Source organism: Anolis carolinensis, chromosome 2 (genome assembly GCF_035594765.1).
Source record: "Anolis carolinensis isolate JA03-04 chromosome 2, rAnoCar3.1.pri, whole genome shotgun sequence".
Classification (NCBI taxonomy): domain Eukaryota; kingdom Metazoa; phylum Chordata; class Lepidosauria; order Squamata; family Dactyloidae; genus Anolis; species Anolis carolinensis.
In genome coordinates, this window is record NC_085842.1 from 257893094 (window position 1) to 257913271 (window position 20178).

At 38.2% G+C, this 20178-nt stretch overlaps 1 protein-coding gene across 2 annotated transcripts in view; it reads right to left on the reverse strand.

Annotated features, from left to right (window-relative positions):
• ror2 (receptor tyrosine kinase like orphan receptor 2) overlaps positions 1-20178 on the reverse strand; it is a 153063-nt gene that overhangs the window by 86015 nt on the left and 46870 nt on the right. Inside the window, exon 2 of one of the 2 annotated variants that reach the window (XM_062972117.1) lies at positions 3465-3569. The exons of the other annotated variant lie outside the window; for it this stretch is intronic. Within the exon in view, the coding sequence (XP_062828187.1) occupies positions 3465-3569 (105 nt within the window). The remainder of the gene's footprint in view (positions 1-3464; positions 3570-20178) is intronic. 2 annotated transcript variants of the gene reach the window in all.

Consider the following 20178-nt stretch of genomic DNA (forward strand, 5'->3'; position numbering starts at 1 on the left):
CCTGGCTGCTTCTTGCCTGGGGGGATCCTTTGTTGGGAGGTGTTAGCTGGCCCTGATTGTTTCATGTCTGGAATTCCCCTGTTTTTGAGTGTTTTTTTTTACTGTCCTGATTTTATTTATTTATTTCCCATACTTGTGCTGCTGAACTTGCAGACTGAAAGGTCCCAGGTTCAAATCCCTGGAGTGGAATGAGCAGCCACTGTTAGCTCCAGCTTCTGCCAACCTAGAAGAAAACATGCCAATATGAGTAGATAAATAGGTACCATTCTGGCGGGAAGGTAACAGCGTTCCATGCAGTCATGCCAGCCACTTGACCTTGGAGGTGTCTTCGGACAACGCCGGCTCTTCGGCTTAGAAATGGAGATGAGCACCAACCCCCAGAGTCAGACATGACTGGACTTAATGTCAGGGGAAACCTTTATCTTTTTTTGTAAAGGTCTTTTTGCGTCTCCAATCAAAGTCTGCTTTAGTTTAGGGAATCCACAAGTGCAAAGTAGAGTTTAGATGTCTTTAGTGATGAGGGAGTAAAGATGGGGGAACATTACTTTCTTATGATGCCGGGAGATCATGCTTGCTGATGACACAAATTTCTCTATTTTCTTTTCAATGAATTCGGGGGGGGGGGGGGGAATAGTGGAAGCAATGCAATGGTAACTGGAATAAGTAATCAATAAAAAGATGGGCAAGAGTAAAGAAAAAGAAATTACAGATTACAGAAATTACAGATATTCAAACTGTGGGTGGGCTCAGACATCTCCCCAGGAAGATGAGGCCCTGGTGAAATAGCTGCTTCCACTGCTTACTGTATGTGTCGCTGTTTCACCCATACAACACCGTCCTCCATACCTTAGTTTCCTCCATGCCTCAGTTTTCCGCACTTGCCTTCACCTGCCTGCTGCCCTATGCCATTTTAATAGGGAGTCCCAGGCCTTGTTGTATGTCTGCGGTCTTTCTGTCTCACAAGGCATGACATCCATATTAAAAATAACATAGGGAAATAGTGGAGGTGGCAACCAATAACCTAATTCACAAAAGTTAAATGCCAAAATGTGGAAGGCCAACTGTATTGTTATTCACACATAACATTGAGCTGGGGAGGGGGGAGAGACAGGGACGACAACATACACATGTAGATACAAAGTGAAAAAGTGTGAGAACCATTGTTATACTAGACCCAGAAACTTCAAGAATGGTAAGTTAGCACATTATCCTTAACTGTTCAAATCCCTTACTTCACTGAAAACAGACGGTAATACTGTACTACTAATGCACCACTATATATGCAAATTGTGGATCTGAATCCTCACAAATTGAATCCCTTTTCCTTGATCTGTTTCCAGATGACCAGGAGCACTGTTACTTTGAAAATAACATGGTGTGTGTGTGTGTGTATTATATATGTCCATGTGTGAATAGATACAATAGTTTTAGTGGGGGTATTATACATTTTGTACTTAAATTGAACAGGAGTTCCATAGCTACAGGTGTTGTACTGACTTTTCTAGAAGTACTGGAGACACCATAAAATAATGTCTCCAATTCCCATCTTATCACCTCAACCTTCAGCGCCTTACTACTTAATACGAATATTAAGTCTGGCAAGAAATGTTCAATGCAAGGAGGGGACACACACGCTTAAGAGAATTGTGTAAATTTGTCACAATAGACTACTGAAAGTTGTACATTATTTTTCATAGGTCAGAAAGTTGTCATTGGTCCTTGGACCATCCAAAATTATTAATTGTCAAATTACACATTCATGATTGATTCATATTCACAATACTATGTAGCCTCAGTTTAGAGGATACATTATATAGCAGCTTCAAAATACCCCTAATCCCCACTAACCAGTCAACAACTATTGTGATTGACAGGGTCTGTACCCCTGTTGATTGGGAAGTAGCTTACTGATTATTCTAATCCCTCTCATGTAAGTAATCTTTGGCATAAAAGGAATTGCAAGAGGGTCCTGTTTCTGCTTGCCGCTAGGAGGGCAGTAAAAGGAAACCCATCATGACCTCTCGAGGAAGGTTGCTCCAGAGCCACAGGAAAGCTCTTCCCATCTTTCCAGACAGGCTTGAGAGGTTGGCAGAACCAAGAGAAGGGCCTCTCTAAATATGGCTTGGCAAGCTCACTTGAGAGAATATGATACTGCAGATATCCTGGAGCATGCTTTACGAGTGATAACCCACACTTGAAATTGAGCCTGGGAACCACTGGAACTTTGAAACAAGAGAGTTGTGAGATTTATTTGGTGATTCTATGAAGACGCAACATTTGTGCTGGCAAAGAACAACTTCTTTGCCACCATAAACATTATAGAACGGACACGGCACAGGGTGCATAAAATTCTTTAAGCAGCATGGACTCCATACACATTTAGTTAGATACACTCAACATTTTTTGCCACCACTTTAGTTATTATTCGATCAGTTTCATTGCCTCTGGCTCCATGCAAAATTGGGAAAGTTCATCCCTTCTCAGCAGGAAAGGATATTAAAAACAATCATGTCAGCCAGCTGAGCCATTTTTCAAACAGAGCTTTACCAAAACTGGTGGCCGAGGAAACATGAAAATATACAACAGCAGTCAGAAAACATTTGAATCTTTGTTAAAAATAATGCATATTATTTTTATCTACAAATCATACTAAGCTTCATAACTGTGTGCACTTTGGTGAGGAATGTGCATGATGTGAATGCATATGTGCAGCTGTGTGCACACATAACTCAGGGTACTAGCTGAGAAATTTCTTAAGGAATTGACATTCATATGTACCCAGCATTTTTCTGCTCCATACTTTTATGGGCATGAGTGGCGATCGATAATGGTGATAGATACTGGGAATAAGCATTGCATTTTCAAGGGGAACAAAAACTCTGGTTTTCGACTATGAGAAAAATGCAATGATCCATTCCTCTCTTATAAACCAAAAGCAATACACTACCTAAATACACTCTTCCATTACAACAGAAGCCTTATGCTGCAATATACATTTTCTTTAACATAACACATGTAGTTTATCATGAAAATGAGCACTTCACCCATAACTGAAATATTTACCTACATCTCTTCTTTTAATTCATTTAAGCCAATGCTATCACTGACATATTGGTTGCTAAACTATGCATGCCAGACAACAAACATTTTAAAACTACATCTACAGGTGAAGATATATTGCAAAGAAAAGGCTGAACCAGACTATGCATAATTCTCGTCTCATTTTATGGTTTGTTTGTTGCAGATATGATCTTATATACTATTTCCAGCCTGGAGATCAGGAAATATCCCTGAGCATATGGTTTTCATTAAGAAACTGCTCAGTACTGAAAGAAGAGGTCAGCATGTATTTTCAACATCTTTTTTTTTCATCTATCTAACTCTGCATGTCTTTTGAAAAGAACAGGTCAATCCTCAGGGTGCCAATATCTTTATGGAGTCATTTGAAAGATGATTCTATATACCTATATAGTGTTGGGACTCACTCATCACTTGATGACCTCTTTGTATAAACTGGCCTTGTTCCAGATGAAAACCATTCTCCAAAGGCATGGAATAAGAGGAGAGTACTAGGGGAAGAGATAAAAACAGTACAAAACTTAATAATATTTGTGGTTGTGGATTCATAAAGTAACAAGCCCTGTAGGTTTCTACAGGATTTATAAGATGTAGAGCAGATACAGCACAGCATCAAGCCTATCCATATACAGTAGAGTCTCACTTATCCAAGTTAAACGGGCTGGCAGAAGCTTGGATAAGCGAATATCTTGGATAATAAGGAGGGATTAAGGAAAAGCCTATTAAACATCAAATTAGGTTATGATTTTACAAATTAAACACCAACACATCATATTATACAACAAATTTGACAGAAAAAGTAGTTCAATACGCAGGAATGTTATGTTGTAATTACTGTATTTACGAATTTAGCACCAAAATATCACGCTATATTGAAAGCATTGACTACAAAAATGGCTTGGATAATCCAGAAGCTTGGATAAGCGAGGCTTGGATAAGTGAGACTCTACTGTACTGAATTATATGGTTGGTGGGCACAATGGTGATTAGCTCTGGTGCTATCTTCCACCACTTAAAAGTAATGTGATAACAATATTGTTAGGTATCAAAACAACTTCTATCTGCTACCATGTTTCCCCAAAAATAAGACAGTGTCTTATATTAATTTTTGCTCCCAAAGATGCTCTAGGTCTTATTTTCAGGGGATGTCTTATTTTTCCATGAAAAAGAATTCACATTTATTGTTGAACAAAAAATGAACATTTATTATATACTGTACAGTAGTTGTCACCACAAACCAGCATGACCAGACAAACTGTGAAGAATCAAGAATTTCTTGTTACTACCATTATTTCCATGTAAAACACTCTATGGTGCGTACATTTACCGATCCTGCATGCTCTGGCGTTCTGTTTGGCGGGCATGCTTCCAAACAAAACCTTTGCTAGGTCTTACTTTCGGGGGAGGCCTTATATTTAGCAATTCAGCAAAACTTCTACTCGGTCTTATTTTCTGGGGATGTCTTATTTTAGGGGAAACAGGGTAGGACAGATTGTTAAATTCAAGAGGGGTTTTGAAAGTAGTGGCATTAGCATACCTACCAAATTTAGAAACCAAATAATCTATAAGGAAATTTAAAGGAAAAATAAAGGTTACTCTCTTTCTGCTCAAGTCACTAGTACTTTTGCCCAAGCTAGATATATGTTTTGCAACTTCATACTTACAAAAGGTATCTCTTGGTGGAACCCTTTTATAACACAAAACTCTCAAATACTACACTGTTGAATCTGAGCCCTTTGACCTCCTATCAAGAGATCTTGAAGTTTGAACCTGCATGGAAATTTTGTGCTCTAGCATAGGTATACTTCAGTTAATAGTGTCTAACACACACTTCGCCCCCTGGCTGCCAGTCAGAAGGGTAGGCCCCACCCCCTTTTGGCCATGCCCCCTTCGTGTCATAGCAACCCCCTAAGCCACAATGGCACCCAGGGGACAGGCAGGGTTTACTTAGGCCTCTTCCACACTGCCTATAAAATACAGATTATCTGATTTGAACTGGATTATAATGTAGACTCAAGGCCCTTCCACATAGCTATATAACCCAGAATGCCAAGGCACATAATCCACAGTATCTGCTTTGAACTGGATTATCTTGATTATCACTGCCATAAAATCCAATTCAGTGTGGATTTTATACAGCTGTGTAGAAGGGGTCTCATATAATCCAGTTCTAAGCAGATAATATAATTTAATAAATATAATATACAGTATAATAATTGCTGTGGCATAATAATACAGAACAATATAATCTCTAAAATCAGGAGAGTAAACAAAGAGCAACACTCTGAAAACAGGGAAATTCCAGAAAGGAAACAAACAGAGCCAGCTAACATCTCCCAACAAAGGATTCCCCCAGGGAGGAAGCAGCCAGGCTTTGAAGCTGCAAGGCCATTAAATGCTAATTAAGGTGACTAATTGCAACATTCATACTTGCTGCACCGAGACTACTCATTGCTATTCAACTTGGCCAACCAAGGATTCCACAAGGTAGAAAGCGGCCAGGCATTGAAGCTCCAAGGCTATTCAGTGCAATTCAACCAGACCAAGGATTAACCTTGGCTTTGAAGCCAGGCTTTGAAGCAATGATACTACTCTGTACTATTAAAGCTGACCAACCAAAGATTCCCCTAGGTAGCAAGCAGCCAGACTTTGAAGTAGTGAGGCTATTCAATGCAATTCTAGCTGCCCAAAAACCCATTCCCCTAGAACGCAAGTACCCAGCCTTCCAAGCAGCAAACCTATTCCATTGTATTCCAGCTCACCAAACAAGGATTCCCCTAAGAAGAAAACAGCCAGGCTTTGAGGCTGCAAGGCTATTCACTGCTATTCCACCGGGCCAACAAAGCCAGGCATAGTTAGTAGTAATAATAATAATAATAATAATAATAATAATAATAATAATAATAGAAAGGAAGAAAGAAAGAAAAATAATCACTTTGGGGTTTTGGGAGAAGAATTTAAGCAAACTTTGTTCTAAATGTTTCTTAAGAATTTATGCAAGTCTTATTGTTCCATATGGATATGTTGTTATAGTTCATGAAAGGTTATAAGATGAACTAGCCAGGAAGTAACTAATTTTCTACCATGTTTTGCTAACTTGTTACATTTTATGGTAACAACCTGAATTGTTTGCTTGCTGGGAAAATTTCTCAAAATAGCACAAATGGGTACACATTTGTTTTAGTTAGGTTGGTGTAAACTGAAATACTGTGTAGAGAGTTTACAAGAAGAGGAAATGCTGAGGAGCTTAGGAGCAAGATTTAAAGGTGGGAAATTACTAAATGCACTTTTGCACTCATACATACCGTGTTTCCCCGAAAATAAGACAGTGTCTTATATTAATTTTTGCTCTCAAAGATGCACTAGGTCTTATTTTCAGGTGATGTCTTATTTTTCCATGAAGAAGAATTCACATTTATTGTTGAACAAAAAATGAACATTTATTATATACTGTACAGTAGTTGTCATCACAAACCAGCATAACCAGACAAACTGTGAATCTTATCAAGAATTTCTTGTTACTACCATTATTTCCATGTACAACAGTATCTATGGTATGTACATTTACCAATCCTGAAAGCTCTGGTGTTCTCTTTGGTGAGCATACTTCCAAACAAAAACTTTGCTAGGTCTTACTTTCGGGGAGGGCCTTATATTTAGCAATTCAGCCAAACCTCTGCTAGGTCTTATTTTCTGGGGATGTCTTATTTTCGGGGAAACAGGGTACAAGGATAGCTTGAGGAATCATATGCACCATGTGCCAAACTACCATGACAATTTCTTTCTCTTCCCAACACAATACAATTTCCATGTCTGGAGGGATACTTTCCAAGACCCTTTGTGGATACCTGAAACCATGGATAATAACAAGTCCTTTTATTTTGAAATACTTGCACAGGAAACATAACAGAGAATCACACTGGGGGATCTAGAAAGGCCCACAAACACTTTTGGAGGGGATATTGGAGGAGGACCAAGTAAGTGAAACAGTGGATATAGGAACTGTAGAAATGTGAGTTGAACTTCACATAATAGAGCAACTGTTTTGTAAGTATTTTTTCTCAGAATTCCTAATGGGCAATATCTGAATTAGTAAGTAAATTAAACTTTATTTCTATCCCGCCCTATCTCCTGCTCATGAGGATTCAGGGCAGTCAGTGAATTAGCCACTGTGGGGAACCAGAAAGCATCTTCCTGAACTTTTTAATAGTACAACAGTAATACTAAACTCGTTAGTAATCAATAGTTCCATGTTACCTTCCTGGATTACAGTAAAAATTACAAATATTGGCCCCTTTAGGCAATCAAGGAGATAAATAAAGCAAGCAGTTTCTGGGGTGTTGTGTGATTTCTGGGTTGTATGGCGGTGTTCTAGCCGCATAATATACCCTCAAGTATATATACTCCATTTGTTTGACTACCATCAGATCCTTTGAAGATGCTAGCCACAGATGCAGGCGAAACATCAGGAGAAAATGCTGTGTAGAACACCACCATACAGCTCAGAAAACACACAACACTCCAGTGATTCCAGCTGTGAAAGCCTTCGACAATACATGAAGCAGTTTCATTTAAGGAGTAAAAGTCCATGAGCTGAACAAGAGCTAGTTGGAGCAACAGAATTGTGATCACTAGGTCTCCTTTGAACACTGCCACAGATTCTGTTATGTCATTTGGGGGACTGTACTGAAATGCTATGTACCATATTTCTTCAATTGTAAGACACCATCGATTGTCAGACACACCCTTATTTGAGTACCAACATCACCAAAAAACGTAAGATATATCTGCAATTCTAAGATGCACCCCATTTTTAGAGATGTTTATATAGAGAAAAAGTGCACATTAGAACTGAAGGAATATAGTAGCTTGTAGAGGAACGTGTCCATCCAAGTGTCACTGGACTGAAATTCCCATTTGACTAGCCAGCATAGCAATTGCGAAGGGAGCTGCAATGCAAGATTTATTGAGTTACCCACTGATCCATCCCTATTGCGAAACCTCTATGAACCAGCAGATTCATTTGTCTTTTTTAAAAACATTGATTGCTGTTGTTGTTGCATGTTTTTGAGTTATTTCCAACTTCTGGTGACCCTAATGGGCACCTATCATGGGGTATTCTGGAGCTGAGAGTGTATTACTCACCCAAGGTCACTCGGTAGGTTCCCATGGTCAATTGGGGAACTGAACCCTGGTCTCCAGCATCATAGTCCAACCTTTAAACCACTATGCAATGCTCTTTAGACTAATATCTTCTCTTTGCCAAAGTCTTTTCACAACCAATGCCAGCTATCGTGATTTTGACAACCAGCAATTCTAGTCATATTTTTGGGTACCATTATTGCATATTGATTTTTTTCAAATGGCTGCCACACTAACACACCAACACAGATAGCAACTACACATTAAATAAATGCATATATTAAACATCTCTAAAATAAAAGTAACTGTTCAACAAAATGATACAGGTATATATAAAAACCTCCAACATTGCAGAGGCATTATTTGCTTCCTGGTTACAAACTAAAACCCAATCTGGACTTTACCATCCATCAAAACACGTTGAGTTTTTTTTGGGTGTGTGTGTGTGTTTTTCTCAATTAGGATTCACATGGGAAATATTATTTTCCACTGCTTCTGTCCATGCATTAATTCTATCCCCAGAAAGCCACTGAAATACTGTCAAGGGCAAGTCCCCATTATCCTCTGTCTTCTTACTCCCATACCAAAAGGTCATACTTCAGTAACAATAACTACAGTTAAATCAAGCAGCCCAGCAAGCTTGCAGATGAATAGTTTCAGAACTGTTAACACACAAATGGTAAACCCATTGAACTAGAAGTCTCAAGAGCACTATCACTTGTCCTCCAGTGACTGAGGGGCCCTCCTTTGGAAAAAAAGCCAGCAGCCTTCACTGGTCTGCTTTGGAAATTCTGTTCAGTGTTTATAGCTTGCTGAGAATGATACAATGTCATACTTTGCTCTTAGTGACAGCTGTGTAAAGCTTTACACCAATATTCTGAAGGTCACCCCAACGCAAGGTCATATCTCTGTGTATTCCTTATCTGAAATGTCTGGAAATCATTGGATTTTTCCAGATTTTGGAATAAATCTAGACATGAAACTCCATTATGTTTCATATACACCTTCTATACATAGCACAGAAGTAATTTTATATAATATGTTAATAATTTTGTGCATAGAATAAAGTTTGTGTAGTGTTCCCTCACTACTTCATGATTCACTTTTTGTGGATTCGCTGTTTCGCGGTTTTTCAATAAACTCTAAAAGACTATTATAAATCCTAAAAAATTACAATTTACAGCCTAAGGAAGGGAGGAAGGAGACGCCAAAGGGAGAGAAAGGGAGCCCAAATGGCAACAGGAGGAGAAGGCGGCAATTTATCAACACACGATTGGTTGATAAAGACTTAAAGTAGTGTATATCTACTAAAATAATGTATAAATATTAAAATAAATATAGCATCCCTACTTTGCGGATTTTCACTAATTGCAGGTAGTCCTGGAACCTAACCCCAGCGATAAGTGAGGGAACACTGTACACTAAATCATCAGACAGCAAAGGTGTCACTATCTCAGCCATCCATGCGGACAATTTTAGATTTCGGGATAAGAGATGCTCAGTCTGTACTATATAATTCTGGATGCATTCACACATAAACAATGCTACCAACATAGTCTGCCACTGATTATATATTACAACTCATATTATTGATCACTTAATGGGCAAAAGAAATTCAGTGTTTCTGGATTGGGATTTGTCAAGCAGTGCAAAAGATGGCAAGTGGCACATACCTTGCTTGGAAAAGACAGACACAGCAACTTGGTTCTCCAGTGCCCTTGATCTTGCCATGGTGAATACATATGGGCACAAGAGACCTGGAGGAACCTGGTTGGCAGTGGTCTCCATGGCACTGGATCATGTGGCTCTTTGTCCTCCAGTAGGCCTTACTACTCGAAGGGAACAAGCTGTTTCTTTGTACATGTGAATCTTCTGTTTGGATATACTTCTCTCCATGGACCAGCAGATGAGGGGTTTTTTTTTGGGGGGGGGGGGAGATATTTTGATTCTGAGTGCAACTATATGGGATTCACAATTATCTGCAACTCTGAATAACTGCACAAAGTCATCGAATGTATTTCTCATGGATATCGGGGTCACACTGTATTTCAATACTCTAATTTTGATCTAGCCTTCTAATACCAATTTATCTAAAAAAAACTGACAATCTGTAAATGCTCAAGTCTTATTATACATACAGTCCACAAGTTATAAATAGCCGACTTACGAACAACTCATAGTTAAAAAAAAAAGGGGGGGGGAGATGAGACAAAGGAAGTGAGGGAAATCTAACTCTCAGAAGGGAAGTTCACTCCTGAAGAAGTTATCATGGGGAAAAGATGTCTCCACTGAAGCTTTAGCACCAATCCTTTTTTCCCCTTGTTTCCCCAATCCACATTTTTTCAAAATTCAGTTATCGCAGGAGTAGAAAATGAGGTGAAATCTTCTGAACAGGGGCGCAGGCAGCAAAACAAACACCACAGGGGTATTCACCCTTCCCTATGCTATCCAAAGCGTGCGTGCGTGCGTGTATCTATGGGGGGGGGGGGGAGGACTGGAGTTACACTTTAAAATGTACCTGTTTTGACACATACAAATTCATCTTAAGAACATACAGCACCTATCTTGTTCATAACTTGGGGACCACCGGTATACAATTGCATAGTAAAATGGTGCCCCTTATATAAGATGGGGGTGGCAATCAATATTTGCTTTTTGGGTTTTAAAAAATATTTTCTAGCTGTGGATGCATGGATACAGAATCTGTGGATAGAGCTGGCTAACTGTACTATTTTATATTTTAGATGCTGACAAGGGAGATAAAATTTTTAAATATATAGTTCCATATGACAGCTACAGATCATTCCTCTCTCTTCCTTTTTTTAAAAGTTTATCTCCCTTGTTATATTCAAGATTTCTCCATCAAAAGATCTAAAAATGTAGAATGTTCAAAATATAACCTAATAATTCATTATTAGATACAGCACCTTTTAAACAATTGAGACATTCATAAAAAATAAATGGACTGTTCTTACCCTTAGAAAAAAGAAGACGATTAATATACAGTTGTGGAGCCTACAGTAAAATTGTAATTCACTACAACTAAAGAGAAGGCTTCTTTGTGCACTCAGAAGGGAAAACTATATTAATTTCTGTTCTAGCAGAGAGGAAAACCTAATAACTTAAACCTGGGCAAAGAATCAAAAACGGCATTAAAATAAAGATACAGAAAACATACACCACTTGGGATCCTGATGACATCCATGCTTCTTACAAGCATGAAGGCATACCTCAAAGCCTTTAATGATCCATATATGTAACAATAGCACTTTAAAAAACTTAATAATGTAATAAAATATGAAGCATTTTTAAAGGGGGAAAAAATTAAACCCTGGGACCAATTCCTGGCGCCACTGGTTACAAAGGGAACCACAAGCACAGTATATTTACAGCAAGCTTTCAAGTCCTATTGCCTGAGCCAGCAGTGTTTCAGACAGGGATGGCTTCACTCAACCGCTTGCAATCACTCCCTATCAGCATTATAAGAAGAAAGGTTATGGTTTGCAATGTCACATTTTATATTCTGCACTTTTCTTCTTTGCAGAGCTGCTCAGTCATAAAGCCTGTTTTAAAAGCATAGGCAAAAGGTGGAGACCGGTTTGGAAAGCCAGGAAGGAGGAAGAAATATTTGCAACACAGACTCAGAGAACAAGTATGAAAGGAATAGTCATTCATGACTGATTCCTCTGTTGGACCTCCCAGCACATCTACCATAGCGGCCAGGTCCATAAAGATACTCAGCACTTCCTGAATGGTGCTGAACCGCGCTTTAGGGGCCTCACACAGGGCACTAAGAACGTCACGAGTCAAGGCATAGTTGTTGCAGAGAGCCCTACTTTAAGGCAGTGGGAGGAAGGGAATCCCAACCATTTAAATGAAGAATGAAGCAGAGTGGGGCTTGGGCAAAAAGCTGCTGAAAAACAAAATGCACAATAAATGAGGAGAAATAAAATAAGAGGCAATCATGAGACTCTCATTTCTCAGTGCACTCCACTTTCTGCAATAATGATTTCCTCAAGGCCCTACTTGAATAAATCTTCACTAGGAAAATAAATACCTAGAATGATGACAGGTGCTCTTGGTCTGAGCTTTTATAACTATCCCAACTTTCCACTTCCCATTTAAAAGGACACCAACTCAGCTTTCATTTGCAGAAATCACTTGCAGCTCCTAAAAAAATCTGTCCCCACAAGGAAGCACCCTCAGCTACTAATTGGTTAGCAAAGTTAAGACAATAAAACAACTCCTTGGAACTAATTTTAATTTCACGCAATGAGACATTTAGATTTTTTTATACTGTTTTCCTTTTTCACTGGCTTAAAGAACACTGGTCATACTTATATACCATTCTGTCCAACACACACACACACACACACACACACACACACACACACACACACACACACACAGAGTGTATAATTTAGGAAAGGGTGGTTAGAATAGTACAGATATCTGCTGGTTCCCTACAGTCTGCTATTAGAAAACCACAGACTGGTTTGAAGTCAGCAGAGAAGTGGTTTAGCAATGACTTCATGTTCCCTTGCAACTTTCCAGCCCACAGTTAAGAGAGACAAAATCTCACCAAGTGTTTTGGCACCATTCGATTTATGTATATTTGACAAAAATGCTGAAAAATTAATCACACTGTCAATCACAAACTGTAGTGGTTTTGTATAACCAAAAGGTATGAGAAACTTCTCTAAAGTAAAAAATTAATCTAAATTTGAAACTAATGGGTATTGAAAGCCAATAATTACCACTCTGCTGTCCACATTCTCATATCAGCCTGGATGCTGACTGTCAGTGAATAGTTATATTATGTTTTCCATCTTCATTCTGAGGTTGTCAATGGAATGTTTTAAATATGATAGCTGCCAAAATAGAAGGGCAAGGATGAGCATCTTCATATCTGAATCAATAAGAATAATTTTAAAGCAGTCTTCTTATCAATTGATGTTCCCAGAAATACTTCGTGAAATAAATTTTCACTAGCAATGATAAAAGGGGAACTTAGTAAATAGATGTCCTCAGGTGGAGTCCACACTCGGAACAAAACTGTGCCATCTTTTCTAAAATTACAAGAAATTGTTGATGTTCCATTAATGTTTGTCAGAAAGAGTTGCAGTGAAAAATGATTCTGTTCTATTTCAACTTTATAGCTTTGTTGCTGAGATTGTATGGTCCTTTAATAATGCTACTTCAATGCCACACACAAACCATAGTTTTACATGTACTTTTCAGTTCCTGTCTAACCGTTTTGCAATGAACTGCCATATAAGAACAAAAAAGGTATACTGTAAATACTAGAGTATAAACTGACCCAAATATAAGCCAAGGCATTTAATTTTGCCACTACAAATTGAGAAAACGTATTGACGAGTATAAGATGAGGGTGGGAAATGCAGCAGCTACTGGTAAATTTCAAAAATAAAAATAAAACAGATACCAATAAAACTGAGACATCTTTGCGATCACATTTCCTACTATGAATCTGCATGAACTTTAAGATCTGCTGGGTAGGCTCTTCTCTCGCTCCCACCACCATCCCAAACATGGTAGGTGGAGATGAGGGAAAAGGCCTTCTTGGTGGTGGCTCCCCAGCTCTGGACCTCCCTCCCGAGAGAAATTAGATTAGCCCCTACCTTGGCCATATTCCAGAAAGACCTGAAAACCTGGTTATTTCAATGTGCTTTTGACTAATTCGGCACAATTTGACAGAGTCCTTTTACCTCCACCCATACCCAGCCACTCGATGGATTGTCACCTTGACGTGGTGAGGGGGCTTGTGTGTTCCAATGAACCTGAGGGCACAACCACTGAAGTCATGCACTCCCAGGAGTGGCCACAGGGGAGGATCCAGACCAAGAACAATCCGAAGACCCTAAGACCTCAACAGCGGAGCAGGCGGAGGATAACATGGTACATGTTACAACGCCTGTGAAGGCGGAAGAAGGCTGCAACAGACTGAGAAGCCACTGTCGTTGTGTAATCACACCACTGCTGGAACCTCACTCTGTGCAGACCGTGTGTTGACCGGCCGTGCACACATTAAAAAAAAATCACGCACAGACAGCTTCCAAGAAATGGAAGACAATCGTCCTAAAACTATGAGGGATCGCCTAAGAAGAAGATACCCAGCCACTGCACTTTATTGCTGGCCCATCTTATATATTGCACATGTATAATTTATTGCCTTACCTCCTATTTTTGAACACACTATTGTGCCCAGTTATTAGTTATCGGTTGTTCTTGAGTTTATGATTTTATGATTTTTATATGTTTTAATGTATTAATTCATTGTAATTGAATGTATCTTATGTTGTTGTATTTTATTGTTGCATTACTGGGCTTGGTCCCCATGTAAGTCACCCTGAGTCCCTCCGGGGAGATGGGGCAGGATATAAGAATAAAATAATAATAATAATAATAATAATAATAATAATAATAATAATAATAATAATAATAATAATATCAGCAGCAGCAGCAGGTTAAATGTTTTTGCGTATTTACATAAAACTTTAATTTAAGATAAGATTGTCCAACTCTGATTACCTATATACTCCAGTATAAGATGACCCAAATATAAGATGGCTAGGACCCTCACTCGAGTATAAGCTGAGGAGGGCCTTTTCAGCCCTAAAAAAGGCTGAAAACTTGGCTTATACTCAAGTAGATATGGTACATAAAGCTAGGGCATGCAAACCATTCTAGTAGCAAGGTATATTTGCAGGTATAACTCATTTACAAAGGAAGTGTTTTCTTCTTTAATATAAAACAGAGGCAGAAAATAGATGGAAAGAGCAATCGATTTCTACACCACAAAGAGAAGAGCAGGTTTCAACAAACATGTTATTCCTCCCAATGATATGTATAATTATCTGGGGAAAAGGATCCAAACGCTTGGACTTTCATAGCATACAAACCAGATCTGAGAGTCAAAGAGTTGCATTTTGATTTTTGTAGAAACTTCTTTGTAGATTAATTCTGAGACAGGCAGTATGCATAGTTGCCTTGTAATTCTGACTTCATATTGTAGGGCTGGAGAAAGTCCCTCAAAAATGAAAAACAGATGATCCCAAAGAAATTTTATTTATATTGTGGGATGCTGTAGTTAAAAATTAGGAACCAAGGACGACTTATCAGCTATGCCTCACCACTAATCAATACATACTGAAGTAATGAAGATACATCTTACACTTAAGTAAATTATGAAAGGAAATTAGAGAAAAAATATTGTTGGCTCCAACAAAATTTTAGAAATATCATTATTTGTGAAATCTGAAATCAAACAGAAATACTGTATAGAAAAATGGGTTTTATATACAGATATTCCCAAAAGTGGCACCAAACATGCACAAAGGATTTTGCATTTAGAATTTTAGCATTGGGTTGTTGTATGTATTCCGGGCTGTATGGCCATGTTCCAGAAGTATTCTCTCCTGACGTTTCGCCCACATCTATGGCAGACATCCTCAGAAGTGGTGAGGCATGGAGAAACTAGGCAAGGAAGGTTAATATATATCTGTTGGAAGTCCAGGGTGTGAGAAGAGTTCTTTGTCAGTTTGAATGTTGCGTGAATGTTGCAGTTAATCACTCCAATTAGCATTGGAAAGGTTCGTCTCTTGCCTGGGGGGCATCCTTTGTTCAGAGTCATTAGTCATCCCTGGAGCTCCTCTGCCCTCAGAGTGTTGCTCCCCATCTACTGTTCTGATCAACACATGATGGTTGTAAGTACCATCACACTTGCCAAGGGTACAGATATAGGGGTAAGAGGGCATTGTGTCCTGTATAAGAATCCTGCCCCACCCCAAAATAAATTTTCCTCCATTTTCCATATTTCTAGCATTGCAGAAATGTAAAATTTAAAACTTAAGTTGAGCATTTAGAAATACTATTTAGGCATCCAAAAAAGAGACAGAGAAAATATACAGTGATAATTCTATGTGTGAGTGGTTTTCAGCATCTGATCCCCCTCCACTCAATGCAAAAAAATTGGTGCTGAAGGGAAAGGTCAATTATGGAAGAAGGATAATTGAGGAGCAATGCTCACATTCAGCCACTTCTCGGGTAGCTTCAATTAGGATGCTTGTGAATGTTAACACCATGATAATCTAGAGACAAAAGTTGCACAGCTTGTAAATAAGCACTCTTCTATGCATCAGTGAGAAGATTAAAACCACATTCAAGAGTTTAAGTAGAAAAATTCCATGGTTTTATCACTTTATAAATTGAAACTTCCCATGCCCTGCAATCTATTCAAGTGGTTAGAATTCAAGAGCTGTTGAGTAGTTTATTCAATCCAGATCAGTCTCAGGTTATCTAACAAGCTGAAGGGTGAAACAAGAAAGTGGGCATCAGCCAGTCCAGGAGTTGTTACAAAAAGTCAGCAGTCAAGATACAAGAACTTAGCAAGGAATAAAAAGGGTCATTAAAGCATAGGCTGTCCAATGTAAAAAAATAATGCTAAAGAGTACTGTCAGTCACTCAGATAAGAGAGTAGGGAGCTGCTGGGAGATTTATGGGCAGCTGACTCCAAAATACCATATGCTTAATTACTCAGCTCTTTTTATTTAATAGCCAACAGCTATAAGCATGTTCAGAATAACATGATGGCATGTTTTCACCATCCTCAATGTCTGCCACCTTCTGCTAGGGAAGTGGGGCCCTTCGCTGCCTCAGTCTCCAGCTTCTCATCTAGAAAGACCACTACTATCACTAAGAGCTACAACTTCTTAGACATCTAATTCCCATGTGTCTGATTCAGCTGACTACAGAAGGTGAGTTGTGACAGCTGACATGCCACAACTGGCTATAACCCGGCTTTATGCAATCTACAGATGGGCATCCTAGAATCTCTCTACTCCAGACTAGCCATGATATTTAAATGCACTCACAACATCAGGTGTGTTTAAATTTTACTGATTCTACGGCCATATCCAAGGGATGTTTAGTGAGTGGAAACTGTGCCCATGTATGTGTCTGCATTGTTGTTGGGTGCCTTCAAGCCACCTTAAACTTATGGAGACCTCAAGATTTCTCAGCAACATGTTCATAGGTCTTTGCCTTTCTCTATATCTGAGAGAGTATGGTTTACTCTAGGTCATCCAGTGGGCTTTCATGGCCAAATGGAGATTCACATGCAAACACACATATATAAAACTCTTAGTAATTTGGATATACACCCATGAAACATAGAAAGATCATGTCTACCCAGAATTAAGACACTATACAACAACCTTCATATAGGAAAAGCAGTTTGAAAACACAATCCTCCCATTTCTCTTTGTGCAATCAGTTAAAACATTCTGCTTTTTAAACATCTTTATGTTTTCACTTTTAATGTAAACTTTAAATGTCCTAAAATTATTCTTATTCCTCATCACTGAACAGAGATAGCAGGGTTTCTTTAGTCTTTTCAACTCCAATCCAAATTACTGTCTGGAACTACTAAGATCAGCAGAACCCACACCTTCCATCCCACAGCTCACTTGTATGACTAAGGACCACACAGCAAACTACCAATAAAAACATTCAAAGCATAGTTATTAAGTAAATGATCTAGTCAGTCACTATTAATTTATACTCAGATGAATTTACAAGAAAAAAAATCTCAACATTAGAGCCTTGAAATAAATGGCAACAGCTGCTTTACACTAAAATTGAATGAAATTGTTGTCGTTTTATTCTTCCAAGTTGTTCCCAACTTCTCACAACCCTATTGCAAGATTATCTGACAAAATTTGATCAGGGAAGGAGAACCTGCCATTCCCTTCCTCTGAGGCTGGGTTAGTGTAATTTGCCAAAGGCCATCCAGTAGGTTTCCATTGCCAAGTGGAGATCTAAAACCTGGTCTCCCAGATTCTCAATCCAACACTCTAACCATGCTATCTGTCTGAATGAGCTGAAATAATATGTAAAATGCTCAATAATTCCACAACATGTGCAATCAACTTTCCTTTTTTACCCCAGAAAAATATCTGAAAACCTGAAATGATTAAATTTAACTTAGCAGAGTTGAAAGTTAAAAGTAAAAGGGATACAAAAGGAGTGGTGGTGGAGAGAAAAAGAAAATCCAAGATGTGTTTTATTTTCCTTCATTGACTTATGGCATTGCAATACAATTTTCATGCTCCATATTAACCTTCGTGGGTAACTGCAGCTAGTAACGAATGGAGGGAATTGTGGAATTAAGCCTAATAGAAGCATACATATTTCAAGGAAGAAAGTTAGCTATGCTGTTCCAAATGAGACTCCAAGGCACCAAGGGGAAAACTGAATTGCTTTATAAGCTTAGAGTAATATGTACACAATTGCACATGGAAATTATGTTGAAATCCCTTTGAAAACTGTTAAAATCACCAATCTTATTTTGAAATGCAAAAAACGTTCAAAGAAAGAATATTGTATATAATAAATATGAGCACCATCACTGGCAAATATTTAAAGAATCATTTGTGAAAATTTTGAGCCAGCCTTCTCTCGTTTTTCCTTCTATAACTAATAAATAGTTGATTCAATCTCACAGTAGATAAATCTTCATGACTGGTCATTATTCAGGAAAAAGGAGGCAGCATGTGTGACAGGGTACCTTTTGTTTCACTTCAGCTCTAACAATCTGTTTTTCATTGAGCAGTGTTTTTAGTTCGTTCTGCACAACATTTTTCTTTAATTATGATAAAAGACAGTAACTTAATCAAGCATAAATCCTGCCCAACTGAACATAAGAAAACAAAGGGAAATATTCATGCAGGTGGCCTTTTCCTCTCAATTATTGGCTATATGCACTACTATAAAACATTCACAAAATTGGCTCTCTCCAAAAACACTGAAATTACAATAAAGGAATCAACAATTCATCTGTGTTCCAATTTTTAAAATCAATCCAATGTGCAAAATGCTATTGTTCATAAATACAAATTTGCCTTCTTATTTTGACCTCCCATATTTAGGAGGGAAAATCCAAAAATATATTTTTAAAGTAAATTAAAATGGAAGGTTGTTGCCACATTAGTATGATTATTCTGTTGTTATGGTTATGAATAACAACTTGGCTATTCATGTTTCAGGAACCAAAAACAAACAATATCATTTTGTGGTAAAGACTCCGTTGGCCCCACAGAAATATTCCACACCTCCAGTTAAAACATCATGTTCAACTGGAAACACAACTATCATATAAAAACAAGACATATTCACAAAGAAATGCACAACCAAACAGATAAGAATTGGCTAACTTGTGCCAATAATGTCAGCCCAATAAACTCTAAGCAAGGTCATCTTATGATAGATCTTATGGGTGATTTGACAAATACATGTTGGGCATTCCTTGTCCAAAGTGCTTGGGATCAGAAGGGGTTTGGATTTTGGATTATTATTATTATTATTTGGGGGGGTGAGTATCTGCATTTGCATGCATGTGCACAATGAGGTATCTTGGAGATGGGACTTAAGTCTACAAATGGAATTCATTTGTGTTTCATATACATTTTATTAACACAATGGTGAGTATTATAAACAATAAACTAGACAATAAACATGCAACAAACTAGAAATTTGCCACTTTAATTGATAGTGTTATTTATCTTCAAAGAAATGCAGTTGCTTTAGACTTCCAAAAACCTGGAAAAGGAAACCAAGCCATCTTCACTCATCTTCTAAACAAACAACTAGGCCATATTTGGTGAGCCAATGTGTGCAGATGTCAAAATAAATTACCTTTTGAACCATTATTCAAAATATTATTTAAAATGGACTTCATTTATCATACATCAAATGTCCATTCTCTTCTGAATGGTGTGTGATTTAATCCTGTGAAATATATCTATCCAATTTCACAGGATTCCCCCAAGTTTTCAGTGGAACAATTTTGGAGACCAAGTTATGTATACTAAATTCAGTATAAAAAACATCAAATTGAGAACAGGTCCCAGGGAGCTCTGTAAGTCTCATTTCAAAATA